The following is a 15,985-nucleotide window of genomic DNA, read 5'->3' as shown; positions in this document are numbered from 1 at the left end:
ATGATCTCAGAAGATGTTCATGGGCCTTGAGCATGATGTCCATGGAACTAGAGTGAGGTTCAATGGTCACACTTTGAAAGGAAGTTCACTTCACATTCCCTGATTACTTAAGTGTTATCCCATTGTCCCAGTGACTACAAGACCATTCTATTAGTGAATGCACATTTCTGTAAATATCTTCTCTACCTCATTCAACATCTGTTTTGAAGTAAACTAGTCTACCAAAAGAACCTTTCTTCCTAAGGAGAAGTTACAGTCTGGAATTCCCTGTTATTGAGCAGCAATTCTAAATATTCTTTGGGGTAGGCGGCGGTGCACCTGGTTACGCACACACTACAGTGCACAAGGACCCATGTTCAAGCCCCTGGTCCCCACCTATGGGGGGGGGGAAGCTTCAGGAGTGTAGGAGGCGGTCTGCAGGTATATGTCTCTCTCCCTCTCTATCTCCTTCTCCACTCTCAATTTCTCTCTGTCACTAACCAATAATAAATAAATAAATATTTTAAAAAGGTTTTGTCAATCCCCTTACAATATCTTGACCCCAAATTAGGATTAGTCTCGAGTTGGTATAAGGACAAATGATACTGAAAAAAAAAAAAAAAAGATTCAACATTCCAGTTTTGGCAGACAACCTACCCCCTTACCAAGAAAAAAAAGAGATCTGGCTATAGCTGAAAAGAACTCATGAAGCATAAAGAGTGTTCCCACACCACAGTCCCACGTTTGAACAGAAACAATGCCTGTCCACTATGTGCCATCCAACTACTCAGTGCCCTGGAGCCAGTGTGTGTGTGTGTGTGTGTGTGTGTGTGTGTGTGTGTGTGTGTGTGTGTGTGTGTGTGTCTACAAATGTGTGTTCTGAAATATTCCAAATTCTCAGGCAGGGCCAGGCTCTGGATAGGTCTGCAGGAGGGACTTGAAAAGAAGATTAGACAGTGAACTAGCTCCTTGTATGAATAGATAAGATTCGCCATTTCTCAGGCTCTTCCACCCAACCTGACATCATGCTAGACAAAAGAGAGTGTCAGTGATTCCTGTGCCCTGATCCTCTGGCATCCAGACTGGGCTTCCTGTGTACTTGGCTCCCCTTCTCCCTGTACTGCGCCAGCTAGCATCACTGCACTGTGGGAGGCCGCTTCTCCTGGGCCTGGTCCCAGGTGGTTGCCATGGCAACACACCCTAAGAACAGGCCTTTACAAGGGCCTTCCCCATCAGGTCAGGGCAGGAGGCCTTGTGGGAGACCCTTGGGGGTTCCCAGCAGGGTATGGAAGGAGCTAAGATTATGTTTCAGGATGGAAGACCACACAGTCTTTGAGTCAAAGTGGAATTTCTGCTGTCTCACCCCAGAAGCACATGGAGGATCACACTGCCTGACTCTTTTTATTCAGAAAAGAAGCATCAGGGCTAAAATCTAGCAGCAAGGGGCCAGGTGGTGGCACACCTAGTTGAGCACATGTTACAGTGCACAAGGACCCAGGTTCAAGTCCCCAGTCCACACCTGCAGGGGGAAAGCTTCTCCAGTGGTGAAGCAGGGCTGTAGATATACTTCTGTCCCTCTCCTCTATTCCCCCCTTCCCTTTTACTTTCTGGATGTCTCTATCCAATAAATATATTTTTCTAAAAAAAAAAAATACCTAGCACCAAAGACCATTTACAATATCCAGGAGCCTGGAGATAGCTCAGTGGGTAGTGCATACATCTTAATGTGAGTGAGGCTTGGAGGTTGGGCCCTATCACCTCATGGAAGTGCTGAGGACAGCACTGGGAAGGGAGGAGAGTTCTGTGAATGGTAGAACAGTGCTGTGTGTCCCCTCCACCCTCTCCACTCTCTTCCCGACAGAGCAAAATAATAAGCCAACTTCTATTCAGCAGTTCAGGGCATATGTGAGGCCCTCAGATCGTTTCCCAGAGCTACATAAAAAAAATCAGTCAACCTAGGAGTCGGGTGGTAGCACAGCAGGTTAAGTGCATGCGGCACAAAGCGCAAGGACCAGCATAAGGATCCAGGTTCAAGTCCCTGGCTCCTGCAGGGGAGTTGCTTCACAAATGGTGAATCAGGTGTGCAGGTGTCTATCTTTCTCTTCCCCTCTCTGCCTTCCCCTCCTCTCTCCATTTTTCTCTGTCCTATCCAACAACGATGACATCAACAACAATAATAATAACTACAACAATAAAAATCAGAGGAAAATAAATATAAAATAATTTTAAAAAATCAATCAACCTATTAATTACTCAGCCAGAATCTAAAAGTGTGTCTCTTTTTTACCACCCCTTCCTCCCCCAAAATTGGCATGGAAGGTCATGGTATGGAACACTGAGGTCCAGGAAGCACAGGGCGAGGGCATGTATGCTTCTAGAAGGGCTGTGGGCAGGACAGGGTGCACAGGATTCTAGCCTGCTCAGTCTCCACTTCAGTTCCCAGACAACATTTTCTCAAGCACATAAAAACCTTCATGATTTATTCACTCCTAGACATATTAAAAACTAGTCCAATTCATACACCCTTAATCTAATTGAGAGAATTAAACTGAAATTTAAACTACTGGGTGGCAGGAGAGATAGCATCATGGTTATGAAAAAAGTCTTTCATGCCTGAAGCTCTAAAATCATTGGTTCAACACCCTCCACCCCCTGCACCACTATAAACCAGAGCTGAACAGTGCTTTGGTCTATCTGTCCGTCTGTCTGTCTGTCTATATGTATGTCTATCTATCCCTCCATCTATCTTCTTGCTAGAAAGAAAAGAAGGACTGAGAAGTGGCACATCCAGTTACGCACATATCACTAAACTCAAGGACCCAGGTTGCAGCCCCCGATAACCACCTGCAAGGAGTCCACTTCACAAGCAGTGAAGCAGGTGTCTATTTCTCTCTCCCTGTCTCTCTCAATTTCTCTCTGTCCTATATAATAAAAATTAGAAAAAATTAGCCACCAGGAGCAGTGGATTTGTAGTGCTGTCAGCAAACCTAGCCAAAAAGAAAAAAAAAAAAAGAAAGAAGAGGAGAGGAAGAAGGAGTCAGGTTTAAGTGCATAATTACAGTGACAAAGGATATGGGTTCAAGCCCCCAGACTCCACCTGCAGGGGGAACAAGAGTTCATGAATGGTGAAGCAGTGCTGCAAGTGCCTCTCTGCCTCTCTCCCCGTCCCCCCCCCCCTCCACTTCTCCCACAATTTCTGTCTCTATCCAATAAATTTAAGAGAAAGAGAGAGGAAGGGAGGAGGAATGAGAGAAAGAGAAAGGAATGAAGGAAGAAGGAAGGAAAGAGAGAAAGAAAGGAAGAGAGAGAGGAAGGAAGGAAGGACGGAAGGAAGATAGATTAAACTACTGCTTTAGTAATTGCATGCAGGAGTTTCCCAAACAGTTGAGGTATCCTATATAACTGTACTGCTACCGTGCACGGAGATGTGTTTGTAACTGCCAAGGAGTTCAGCATCTCGTCCCTTTACTGGGTCTTTTCAGCTGTGCAGGCCTGGTGGTGCTCAGGGGCAAAGCCAGATGCCCATGATCAGGGCGTTTGCTGTTCTACTGTGGACAAACTGCAGGAGTGACAAAATGCCTAGGGCCCAGTTTCCCCATCAGCAGTTCTTCTTTTTTGAGACCCAGCTAGGGTATTTCTCTCCTTAAAATCCCTGAGGGGAAAGACTCCTCAGGAGGCAGGACATTAGCAATTCTGCCCCCAGTGTGCCAGGAAGAGGGGCCAGAGGAGCCCATGTGTTTGTGTCCTCCACCAGTAACTAACTCTCTCTCCCTCTCTACCTGACTTGCTAAGGCCGTAAAATGCCCTGGTAGGGGAAGATAAATTTCTGCACAGGAAATGGGAGTGGTAACAGGTATGGGTGTGGCTTAGAAAGGAGGCCGTAAAATGCCCTGGTAGGGGAAGATAAATTGCTGCACAGGAAATGGGAATGGTAACAGGTGTGGGTGTGGCCTAGAAAGGAGGCCATAAAATGCCCTGGTAGGGGAAGATAAATTGCTGCACAGGAAATGGGAGTGGTAACAAGTGTGGGTGTGGCCTAGAAAGGAAGTGAGGGCGGGGCTTGGATGCTTCTAAACTAGTCCTGTGGGCACTGCTCTTTCTTTTTTTTCTCTCTCTCTCCCTTCCTCCTTCCCTCTCAACCCACATGTACTCCAACATATGGATGTTCTCAGTTTTCCTGAATAAAGTTTTAAATTCCTGAAAATCACGCTTCCTCTGCAATTTTTGGCTGAGATTATGTATGACAGCTATTTAAACACATGGGAAACAAACTTGGCACTTAATTCCGCCCAATACAATTCTCCCATGTAGATGTCAGTCTAGAACCTTATGAGCAGAGCTTAGAGGGAACCTCATTGCCTTTCGTTCTGCTCCCTCTTGCTGCCCTGATCCATCCCCACTCCTAGTCCCCCTACCCCCTTGCAATGCTGCACCTCTGATCCCCTATGTCACTGAGACAGGAACTACAGGCAGTAAACTCACAGTGTTACTCTCCTTCTGAAAGCACCCCTTGCTCTCTGTTTAAGAGGCAGGCTTGGGAGCACCACACATGGGCTCCAGGTCAGTTAGCCTCTTGACTCCAGACGCAAAACACAGAAGCTCATGAGAGGAGGGGCAACCTTCACCTTTGCTTGGTTGCTGCCAAGTGGTGTTTCTCTGGATTGGTGTTGTTTCCCTGAGAAATCTCCAGGAACCTGAAAATCAGGTTTGATCAACAAAAGGTAGTAGCCAAACGGGGACCAGAGAGAGTTCACTGTGTAGGGTTTGCCCCTGCCTTGAAGGCAGTCTAGGCTCACCCCCCTGTACCACAAGGGAGCTGCCATGACCCTAGAGGAAGCTCCCATGCTGTGGTGTCGCCTTTTCTGTGTCTCCGTTTCTGAATGAAAAAAAAAAAAACACCAAAAACTGAACTGGGGTGGTGAAATCATACACGTGCCTAGTCTAAACTCCGGAAATAAAGTACACACACATGGCCAAGCAGAGAATGGATATGCTCACTGGACACATCTGCCTGTGTGAAGTCTGGGGAGAAGTCTCTTGAGTGAACTGTTCAAAGCCTAAGAAAGGGCTACGGAGACAGCATAACAGTTCTGTAAAAGACCCTCCTGCCTGAAGTTCTGAGTACCCAGGTTTAATGATCAGGCAGAGCTGAGCAGTGATCTAGTTTAAAGAACAATAAAAAGAGAGAAAGAGAGAGAGAGAGAGGATAAAATAAACAGAGATGATAATTGGGGCCAGGTGCTGTTGCATCTGGTTAAACGCACACAATACAGTGCAGAAGGAACCAGGTTCAAGCCCCTCATCCCCACCTGCAGGGGGAAAGCTTCACAAGTGGTGAAGGACTGTAAGTGTCTCTCCATCTTTTCCCCTCTTTATCTCCCACTCCCCTCTCAATTTCTGTCTCTATCCAATGTCCAGCCACCACAGGGTAGAATCATGGCTTCCTAATCAGTGAAACCATTCATGCTGAGCTGTCTCTCATTCTTTCTTTCTCTCTGTATATCACTATAAACACAGAGAGAGAGAGAGAGAGAGAGAGAGAGAGAGAGAATCTATTGGTAACAGCAGAATCATAATATGAACATGAAAACCCTAGTGGTAATAAAATGATTACAAATGTTTTTTGAATGGTAGGCAGTAACAGACAGAGAGAAGACAGCCACTGCCCAGTGGGAACATGCTAGAACATTACAGTTTTCTCAGTAGAAGTTCACAGAGCAAATCATTGTGTAATTTAGAACTTGGTGTCAAGTAAATGTTTAACATACTTTCTCTTTTATTATCTAAATATGAAGAGTAATCCAAACAAAGCTCCCTGAAATGTATCTGGAAAGAAGGCAGGTTTTTTTTTTCTTTTTTTTTTTTTTACTCCAGGGTTATCACTGGGTCTCGGCGCCTGCAGTATGAATCCACTGCTCCTGGAGACCATCTTTTCATCTTTTTTTCCCCCATTGTCTTTGTTCCTGTAGTTGTTGTTATAGTGAGATAGGACAGAGAGAAATGGAGAGGGGAGGGGAAGACAGAGAGGGGGAGAGAAAGACAGACACCTGTAGACCTGCTTCACCACCTGTGAAATGACTCTCCTGTAGGTGGGGAGCCAGGGGCTGAAACTGGGATCCTTACACTGGTCCTTGCACTTTGCAGAATGTGCACTTAACCTGGTGTGCTACCACCCTGCCCCCTTTTGCTTGCTTTTTTATTTTTTTCTTACATCAACATGGTCAACCAGAATCACATAAGTGTGTGGAATCAGCCAGGTCTTGCTGACCTCTTCTAGTTCCTCCTTGCTAACTGTATCTCCATGGAAAGTTCCCTAACAAAACGTTTGTTTCACTGCTGTTCTCTCACTTCTGACATAGGGACATTCACGTGCACAGATCTGCTGAGTGCTCAGCTCACTCCCTGGTCCATAGAAGATGCTCAGAAAATACTGGCCACTAAGTGACAGCCTCCAAAGTCAACACTCCAGGTGATTCTAAACCAGGTTTCCTGTGCAAACCAATATGGCAACAGTGAAGTGAGCACATATTGGGAATGGTTAGTAAAAAATGGAACCATGTTCAGAAATCCATGTAGCAGCACTGGTCCTGACCCAGCGTCCTCTGAAACTGGGGTCCACCATCTCACCTCTGTGGGGCTTCTCTCTGGCTTCCAATACAGCAAGTGCTGGCTGCGATCTCATGCTCTCCCCAATAGAATATTCTGGAATCCACCTCTAGGGCAGCTGTGATGGCAGAGGTCAACACAATACAGTGCAGAAGCCATCATTAGAGGACAGAGTGATTGGGGCCTAGTGGCTGCATTATGCAATGAGTTCTGAGCCTCTGGGAAGGGAGGCTGGTGGGGTGGGGGTGGGGGATGTCTGCCTGTGGTTATGTAATCACACACTGAAGGGAAAGACTCCAACTCACATCACCCAGATCGGCTGGGATTCGCTGGAGTCACAGTTTTACTTAAGGCTGTCTGGGCAATTTGAATGTGGACCTTCTTAGCACCAAGCCCTTGAAATGAACGTTTGATGTTTTTGCAGTCTTTGCAAAACCAAGGCTGTGTCTGCCTCTGCCTGGCCTGCTCTTGTCTGCTTCGTGTCAGGCCAATCTGCTACATCCTATTATACCTAGACTGCCACCTGGGTCTCTCATACAGCTTAAAGTCCAGGTGCAAACTGTAGATTCCTATTATTTTTATTTTTAATTAACTTATTTTTTGTTATATATATTAGAAACATAAGCAGAGAGAGAAAGAACCAGACATCACTCTGGTACATGTGCTTCCAGGGATCGAACTCAGGACCTCACGCTTGAGAGTCCAATACTTTATCAACTGCACCACCTTCCGGGCCACAATTTTTATTATTTTTAGATAGAGACATAAAGGCAGAGAGAGAGCAAGAGTAAAGGGGGGGGGGAGAATTGCATTAGAGCTTCTTACAGTGCAGTGGGGGCTGGGCTTGAACTTGAGTTGTACATATGGCAAAGCAACACACCATCCAAGCGAGATATTTCACCAACCCTCAGCAAGTCAGTGGCAGTCCTAGGGAATACAATTAAAATGCAGATACACCCCTTGCAGACTCTACCTATGGAGAGTGGAGCACAAGGTTGGGCAGTTGTCACAGCCCCCACCTGCACCCCAATTTCAGAGGTCTTCACCAGGATAATTGTTGGGAGAGTCAGCAGGTATGACTCTAAGCAGATCACACGAATAGCTGTACGGCCATAGTCACCTGGCTTCTGATTTCTTTTAGTTTTCAGGCAGCGAGACAAACACATCCCTAACCCACTGCCCATCCCCCTTTCCTGGCACAGAAGAAGCATTCTACCATCCCTAAGGCGTAAGGCAGCCAGAAGAACATAAGCACCCCCCACCCCAGCCCGTGTCCCCCAATACCTACTGCTGCCTCATGGCTTGTCCTGAGTTATTTGCTCACTCCCCCCTGCCTCTTCCTGCATAGACTGAAAAAGAAATCTAGCAACACTCACAGTCCACCAAGCATGGAGAATCTGGAGTCCAAAGCAATTAGGAAACAAAGTATTTAAGGGTCCTGGAGGTTTCACACTTGAGACATCAGCTCAAGAGGCCAGGCAGTGGGGCACCAGATTAAGTGTACACACTACAGTGAGCAAGGGTCTGGGTTCAAGCCCCTGCTCCCCATCTGCAGGGGGAACGCTTCCGGAGTGGCAAAGCAGGGCTGCAGGTGTCTCTCTGTATCTCTGCCTCTCTATCTTCCCCCTCCCATCTCAACTGCTCTCTGTCTCTATCCGGTAATAAATCAATAATCTAATAAGAGAGCTAGCTCTAGTGGTACTCATTACATGAAGGCTTCTTTGAAGGCAGTCCATCCCTACTCCCAGGATCTGGTTTTTATGGTATATAACATTGCATACCTCAGGTAGTCAGAATCGGAAGAAATCAATACTATCTTAGACTATCATCTTGCAGGGAGGTGATATAGCTCTATCAATTTTATATCCATAACTCCCTTCTGCCTAGCCTGACTCCCTTCTGATAAGGGCAACTTCCCCAAGACAGCCTTCTCTGTCCAGGTCAAACATTCTTACTCAAGTCACTCACAGAACCACCTTTCTCTCCATTGCAAAAAAAAAAGTCAATGCAGCTACCATATTCCATGTGTTCCACTCACTGGTTCATCAATGGTCCCCACTGGTTCCCATGAATCAATGGAAATTGTTTAACAAAAGGAAGTAGTCAGAGAGATGGAGCACTCATGAATGAATGAAGTGACTCAGAGGTTTATGATGTCAGCCTTGGAGAGGCTGGTGGGGCAAAGGTGTGAGACAGCTGGAAGGCTCTAATTCTAACAGGTTGGTTGATCTGGGTTGCTTCCTTATCTGGCATTTCAAGGAAGTCAGTGTCAACCACACAGTCATTTAACTGCAGAGAGTGGGAAAGAAAATGGTCCTCAGGGAGTAAGAATGTAGGAATCAGCAAGACTAGATGGTCCCTGTATAATCCATTTCTTGCATGCAAGACTGGTTTAGCATGATTGGTTGTTCACGTTCTCCAATGAGTTTTCTACTTCACCCCCCAAAGCAGAGTCAGTCTCTCTCTCTCTCTTTCTCAATCTCTCAATCTCTCCATCTCTCTCTCTCATTGGATGGAGTTCTATTCAAAGCTGTTTGCAATATGACTGAAATGTCCCAGGTCAACAGCTGAATGAATGAATGTTCCTCCTCTGGAGCCAGATTTGGGCCTTTTCCTTGTGCCTACTTGTCTGAGAAGTTTACTAGTGAGTCCAGTGTTTTTGGTTGTAAAGACCCATTTTGCTGGCACCTGCTAACATTCATCTGTCTACATTCCACATCCAATGTGAGCTGCCATTTTTTGCCTGCCACCCATCAGTGTATTATTATCTCTATTTATTTGATAGAGGCAGTCAGAAATCCATATAGAAATAGAGTGAGAGAGAGATAGAAAGACACCTGCAACACTGCTTCACGACTCACAAAGCTTTCCCCCTACAGGTGAGCACTGGGGTCTTGAACCTGGGTCCTTTTGCATTATAACACATACATTCAACCAAGTGCACCACCACCCAGCCCCCTACCCATCAATTTTGCACAATGCTTATCAAAATCAATCTGAATTTGCAAAACATCTTACTTTTTAACTTACACAGTTTGATTTAAATGTGCTTTGACAATTTTTTTTTCTGATTAATTATAATTTAAAAAATGAAATACTGTCAAAATGTTGAGGATACCAAAGGTGAAGAAAGCCATTTGCTAAATACTTTATCAGATTTCAGGCATTCATGACAAGCATTCCACATACAGATCTCATTTGTAATCATAAACCACTGTGAGCCTGTTGTTCCCTACTCTTTAATCATTCTGACTCATGATCAGCTATTGGGAGGTCTGGGGAGATGCAAAATAAAACAAAACAAAACAAAACAAAAGTTTCCATATCAGCTAGTGGTAATAGAAATGGACAGAATCAGACCAAATAGTAGTGTTCTACTTTGGCATAGGGAAATCCCATTTGGCTCTGTCAGGCTGTTCTTAAGTGTATTGGTCTAACTGTAGAATACACCGTGAATAGCCAGGGATCTCTTTGATTCTGACACCATTCACAAATACACCCAATATCTGGTCTGTCTTTTTTGCCGCATAAGCAGATGGCAGTCAGTCTTTGAAGAACTGGATGCAATGCTCTGTGAATCAATTTACTCAGCTATTCCACAAGCAAATGCAGTCTGAGTCACTTTTCCATTTGCATTGACTCACAAGGATGCTATTCTGTTCTCTGGAGTGCACACTGCCCAGGGCGCCTTCATTTTTTGTTATGGTAGGAAGATCCAGAAGTTACACTGGAGACACGATTACATAAGAGGGTTAAAGGGACTTAGTCCTACCAGGATGAGTCAAGGCCCGATCTGTTTACAGTGCCCCCTTCAAAGAAATGGCATTGCCTATCTACCCATTGTTCCCTCTGTCTCAAAGAATTTCAACTCCTGAGACTGTTTCCTCTGATTGCACGTTCATTAACAATGGTTGCGGAGAGGAGTATCTGGAGAAGTGCTTTGTGGCAACTGCATTTCTTTGCTAAATTCTCGTGATAAGTGTTCATTTCTTTCAGGTGATGTCTTAGACGCCACGTTGACTTGAGAATATTGAGCTGTGCTGCACATGTGTCTGTCTGTGGGAGCACAGGTGTGCAGAGGCAGGCAGCTGGGTGCCTGCATTATAAATCTGAGCCTTGGCAGTCTATACTCACCATTCCTGAAAGGATGGGCTGGCTCAGGCCATGTGAAGAGCCCATGCCCACACTCAAGCACTCATCTACCTGTATAGCCCTCCTCTGCAGCTTACCTCACTTTGCACTAGGTCCGCAGTACATGCCCCCAGTAAGACAGCAGAAATATGACTGGGAACGCAAGCAGTTAAAGCACACTGGGCAAAATGCGGAAGCAAGTATTCTAAAGCAACAACAACAAAGATAAATTAGTCTGATAATGGAAAACTACCGAAAGCAATTTGCAAGCCATTCCCTTGACAGTATCTAAACCCTTAATATACTGTACATCATCTGGGGTCAGTCTTCTTTCTGATTCCTTCCTTCTAATCATAACTCTCTAATAGCAATCCTGAAACCCGAATGCTTGCTGTTTGGAGGGATATTCAATAGCAAACATGGCCATGCATGGACTGAAGCTAGTGACTTGTACTGTTTGCTCAGTGAAATGTCTCAGACAGTTAAAAATAAGGTTAGTCAAGTAGTCATAATGTGTGTGTGTGTGTGTGTGTGTGTGTGTATGTGTGTGTGTGTGTGTGTGTAAAGAAATCAATTGAAGCACTTGTGTGAAATCTTGTGACAGGCCCTTAAACAAACTCAGGTGCTATCCTATAGTAAGTAGGTACTTAAATGATAAAGCTATTCTTTCTTTAAGAACTGGGTAAGCCAAGAAAGACATTTTGCAAAAAGAAACTGGGGTGAAGTATATATTAAGAGGGGAGTGGTGGTGACATCCCAAAGGAGAGAGAAGCAAAAGGACATTTCAGAAAGGCTAACAAATGGGTCTAGCAAAGTCACAAAGAGGGCAGACAAAACTAAAGGCAGGGGAGGCGGTGTCCGGGGAAAGAGGAAGGGACAAGTGGAAACAGCTGGAATTGTTCAGCTGTGTCAACATTCGGCTGTTTCACAGATTGACTAGCAAAGTGTCATCTGAAACCAATTACATTCCCAAAACCCCACGGACCCAGTTCATAACATTGATTAATCCACATTGTGAAAAAGTCCCCAAGCAAAACTAGAACAGCTGTCAACCCTTGGAGCTCAAAAAACAGCAATTGCTTAAAAGAAGGAAAGAAAGAAAGAAAGAAAGGAAGGAAGGAAGGAAGGAAGGGAGGGAGGGAGGGAGGAAGGAAGAGAGAGAGAGAAGAAAAAAAAAAAGCAAAGATCTTGAAAGTTTAGGGGTTATTTATTTATTTATTTTTTAGAACCTAAGCCTACTGCCAAGGAAGATTTTTTTTTTTTCAAATGCCTCCAACCTGTCAGTCACGAATGACTGACTATAATTAGAGAAGCAGGGTCTCATTGATGTAACCTCTAAGTTCATGTCCCAAGTCAGATCACCCTTTTTAGAGTCTATAATAACTTGTGTGCATGGTTTGGGTTTTGGGTTTTTTTTTTTTGCCCCCTCTCCCTTCTGAGAATAACACTATGCATCTCATTTTTAAGTATACTTTCTCCCTTCTTGTCATTTTAAATTCATAAAATTCTCTCTGTAAGGTCAATCAAAAGGCAGCTATCTTCAGTACGTTTTCATATAAGGGCATCTCTTTGAGACCTTCTGTTAAGTTTCACAGAGGGTAGAAAGCAGTACAGAGACCTCAACTTGCCAACACCTAACTTGGGTGTGGCTCAAACATACCTATGATTACCTCCACCACCCCCCACCCCAAAGTGCATCTCGAATCTCTAACTAGATGCCCAGGAAAACCCTGGCCTTGACACTGAAGTTACTCCAGCAAGGCAACCAAAGACACTGAGTACGCAGAGAAAGACTCCTATGCCATATATAGAGTTCTGGAAAGTTCTTAAAGACCTTTTTCTGTAGATCTTGGCCTGAAATCAAGGTAAGGTTTGCAGAGGCTGTAGGCCTTCCTTCTCCTTGGGGTGGAATCTTCTCCCCATGGAAATAACACATGTGCTGTGCACTGAGGAGACAGTTACTTAGTGGGCAAGATGTTATCTCAAACACCAGATTTCAGGATGTGACTTCAGTAGATAAGTGAACTGAAATCCCAAAAGTTTTGAGTAGCCCGTCTGGATCGTCCAATCAGTGATACCATGTTTAGGCTCATAGCTAGGATCACATGATACCTAGTTCTGTGCTATTTCAAAAAGAAACTATTGTTACAACATTAAGCTTGGCACCCAAAGTAGGTGAGACAGGGGTTAGACTGGGTTGTAAAAATAAAAGTAGTTAGGCAAAGAGAGTCTCATGCCTGAGGCTCTAAAGTCCCAGGTTCAATCCCCTGCACCACCATAAGCCAGAGCTGAGAAGTGTTCTGGAAAAAGAAAGAAAGGAAGAGAAAAAGAAAGAAAGAAAGAAAGAAAGAAAGAAAGAAAGAAAGAAAGAAAGAAAGAAAGAAAGAAAGGAGAAGAGAAAAAAAGGAAGGAAGGAAGGAAGGAAGGAAGGAAGGAAAGAAAGAAAGAAAGAAAGAAAGAAAGAAGCGATTAGATATTCAGGTACCGCTGTGGTTCTGTTCCTGCTTCTCTCTATAATGGCATCCTTTGTTGAAATGCCACTCTGTGATAGCAGACTGGACAAAACCACAGTACGTCTCTGATCCACCGACCCTTTCTGTTCAGATACTTGTGTGCTTGTGTCTCCGAATAACCAGTACTACAAGGAAGGGCTATTTCTCTTGAGTTCAAAGAACTCCAAGAAACACAAACATTGATTCCACTGCTAGATCCCTGAGCTTGCAAAGAAAAATAAAAGGGGAAATATCCACAATTCACCATGCAGGCAAAGGAATCGAGGTTTGTTCTTCGGATTTCAGAACTGGGAAAATCAATGTGTACAGCAGCAACAATTTCAGATGTAAAGAAATAGTTTCAGTAGATAGATGCTTTGATCCAAGCAGTCACATTTTTCAGAGCTTTGCATTTGCAAAGTTTTGGAGAATGTGGGGGAGTCCACACTAGGGGAGAGGAGGTGAAGGACAGGACACAGAAAGTAAGCTGCAAGGAACAGTCTCTAGACATATTCTCTAATTCCTTGGACTATTTTTTTTATCATAGAGGATATTTATAATTATAGTTTTTTAAGTGCTCATGATGTCACAGATAAAGAACACCAATTGCTCCCAACAGAACTCTAACTACAGTACTTGTTTATAAGAGCAAATTACTGTTTATACACGAGCAGGATTGTAAATGAGGGGAAGAACATTACAAATTATATGTTGCTGAAAGAAAGCCAGAACATTTCCATTTCTCTCTTTCCGTGGAAAGATATCATTACCTGAATCATGCCCCCTTCTCTCAGTCCTCTCAACCGACCTGGGCATGGATAGACCTATAAGAAATACGATAGAAGCTTAGGATTTTGTTAGACTTTTTTAGAACCCAGAGAGAGACCCAGAGAAATGAGGGTAAGGTCTCTCACATTTCCATACTCCCATCTTCTCTAGTCATTACAATCCTTAGAGTACAAAGATTATAACATTCTTTTTTAAATTTTTTTTATTATCTTTATTTATTTATTGGATAGAGACAACCAGAACTCAAGAGGGAAGGGGAAGATAGAGAGGGAGAGAGAGAGACACCTGCAGCCCTGCTTCACCACATGGAAAGTGTTTCCCCTGCAGGTGAAAGGTCAGAGGCTCAAACCTGGGTCCTTGTGTACTGTAATGTGTGCTCTCAGCCAGATGTGCCCCCACCCAGCCCTGAAAGATGATAACTTCCTAAGAACAAATTGTAGAAGATCACCTGTCCCCAGACCAATACTTGGACCTACAGTGTCTACCATTTATAAGATTCACTGAAACCTATATTGGGGGTAGGATCATGGCATGAACCTTTGTAACAGCAACAATCCTGTAAATCCAAATTTCCTCACGAAGGTGATACCAGAGTTGGAAAATTAAAAGAAGTCTACCGCTTAACAAAGGAAACATTCAATTTTGAAGAAAACCCAAATAAAGCTTAGCATTTGTTGGGGTGTGTTCACGGTCTATTTTTTATTAACAAGAACCTACTCCATGCATTATATTTCTTTCCTCTCTTTTTTTATAGAGTCAGAGAAGACAGGGAGAGAGGGTGACAGAGGGGGAGAGAGAGATGGAGAGAGGGAGAGAGAGAGAGAGAGAGACCCAAAAACCCAGATTTCCTTCAGTGCAGTAGGAAGGGGGCTCGAGTGGGGGGGGGGGTCACACTGGCTATTTTGCCAGCTCTATACTTATTTCCTTGTAAACAATTTTAATTTGTGAAGTCCAGCCCTACTCTAGGGAATAGTATGTTTGTGAACTAATTAAAATGGAGATATATATATATCCCCCCACAAGTCAATGTTATGACCCTAAAGAGGACTAAAATATCACAATAACATCATGCTCACTGACTCTACTCCTGTCTTGACCATGAGATGAGTTTGTCCATGCAAGCCGTGCAGAGCAGGCATTTACTGAAAGTGTTAGGATCATGTCGAGTGACCAGTGTCAGTGTTTCCATTCCACTGGAGTTCCAGGAAATGTGAGTTCCAGGAACTTAGGTTGGGGACACACCCAAAGTGGTTTAAATTTGCAAATGAAATAAAGACTATTTTTAAAGGAATGGCATCCTTTCCACTTCTCACTACCATCAAATGCACCTTCCCTGATGTGCCTATGGAAAGAAAGTTGAACCTCAATAGACAGAGCCTGTCTGCTCTGCCCTGCATCTGACAAAGGCCCAGAAATGGTCCCCTCCCTTTATTCTGAGCTGTTGAGATTCAAATGCTCGGGGTCTTTTGTTGGATGGCTACGTGGCTACGTCTTTTTGTTGGATGGCTGAGAGAGCAGGTGTACTACTGAGTCACCACAAGCTTCTGGCCACAGCTCCTGTTTTATTTAAAACCAAGACACTCCATGACCTGTGGGATGATTAACAAAGTGAATCTCAACAGCATGGTCTCACTTTGGATTGGGGTGGATTTTGTCACTAGAAGTCCAATGCACTATCCATTGTGCCTCAGAGCCATCTTGGGGTGGATTTTAAAGGTCGTCTGGCTATAAACCCCATCGATCTGATGTGATCTTGGGCCCATAATCAGCTTAAGATGTGACCTCTGCAACCCTCTACATCTGAGTTCACATTCTGTGGTCATGAGTAGGAACATTCCAAGCTGCCCCAATATCAGGATCCATCTTCCTCAGGTGTAGCATAGAGTATGTTGTCCAGCCTCCCTTTGGAAGATGGAACACTCTCTACCATTGTTGATCCAAGTTGAGGACAAGGTCCTATGGGGGCCCACAAAGGGGTCTATTTTGTT

General features: G+C 44.3%; 1 protein-coding gene across 2 annotated transcripts in view; it reads right to left on the bottom strand.

Annotated features, from left to right (window-relative positions):
* Positions 1 to 15,985, bottom strand: part of RORA (RAR related orphan receptor A) — a 933,557-nt gene that overhangs the window by 763,163 nt on the left and 154,409 nt on the right. For both annotated transcript variants that reach the window (XM_060174402.1, XM_060174403.1), the window contains exon 2: positions 13,979 to 14,032. In XM_060174402.1, the coding sequence (XP_060030385.1) occupies positions 13,979 to 14,032 (54 nt within the window). The remainder of the gene's footprint in view (positions 1 to 13,978; positions 14,033 to 15,985) is intronic.

This window comes from Erinaceus europaeus, chromosome 16 (genome assembly GCF_950295315.1).
Source record: "Erinaceus europaeus chromosome 16, mEriEur2.1, whole genome shotgun sequence".
Classification (NCBI taxonomy): domain Eukaryota; kingdom Metazoa; phylum Chordata; class Mammalia; order Eulipotyphla; family Erinaceidae; genus Erinaceus; species Erinaceus europaeus.
This window is presented reverse-complemented; position numbering and strand designations above follow the sequence as displayed.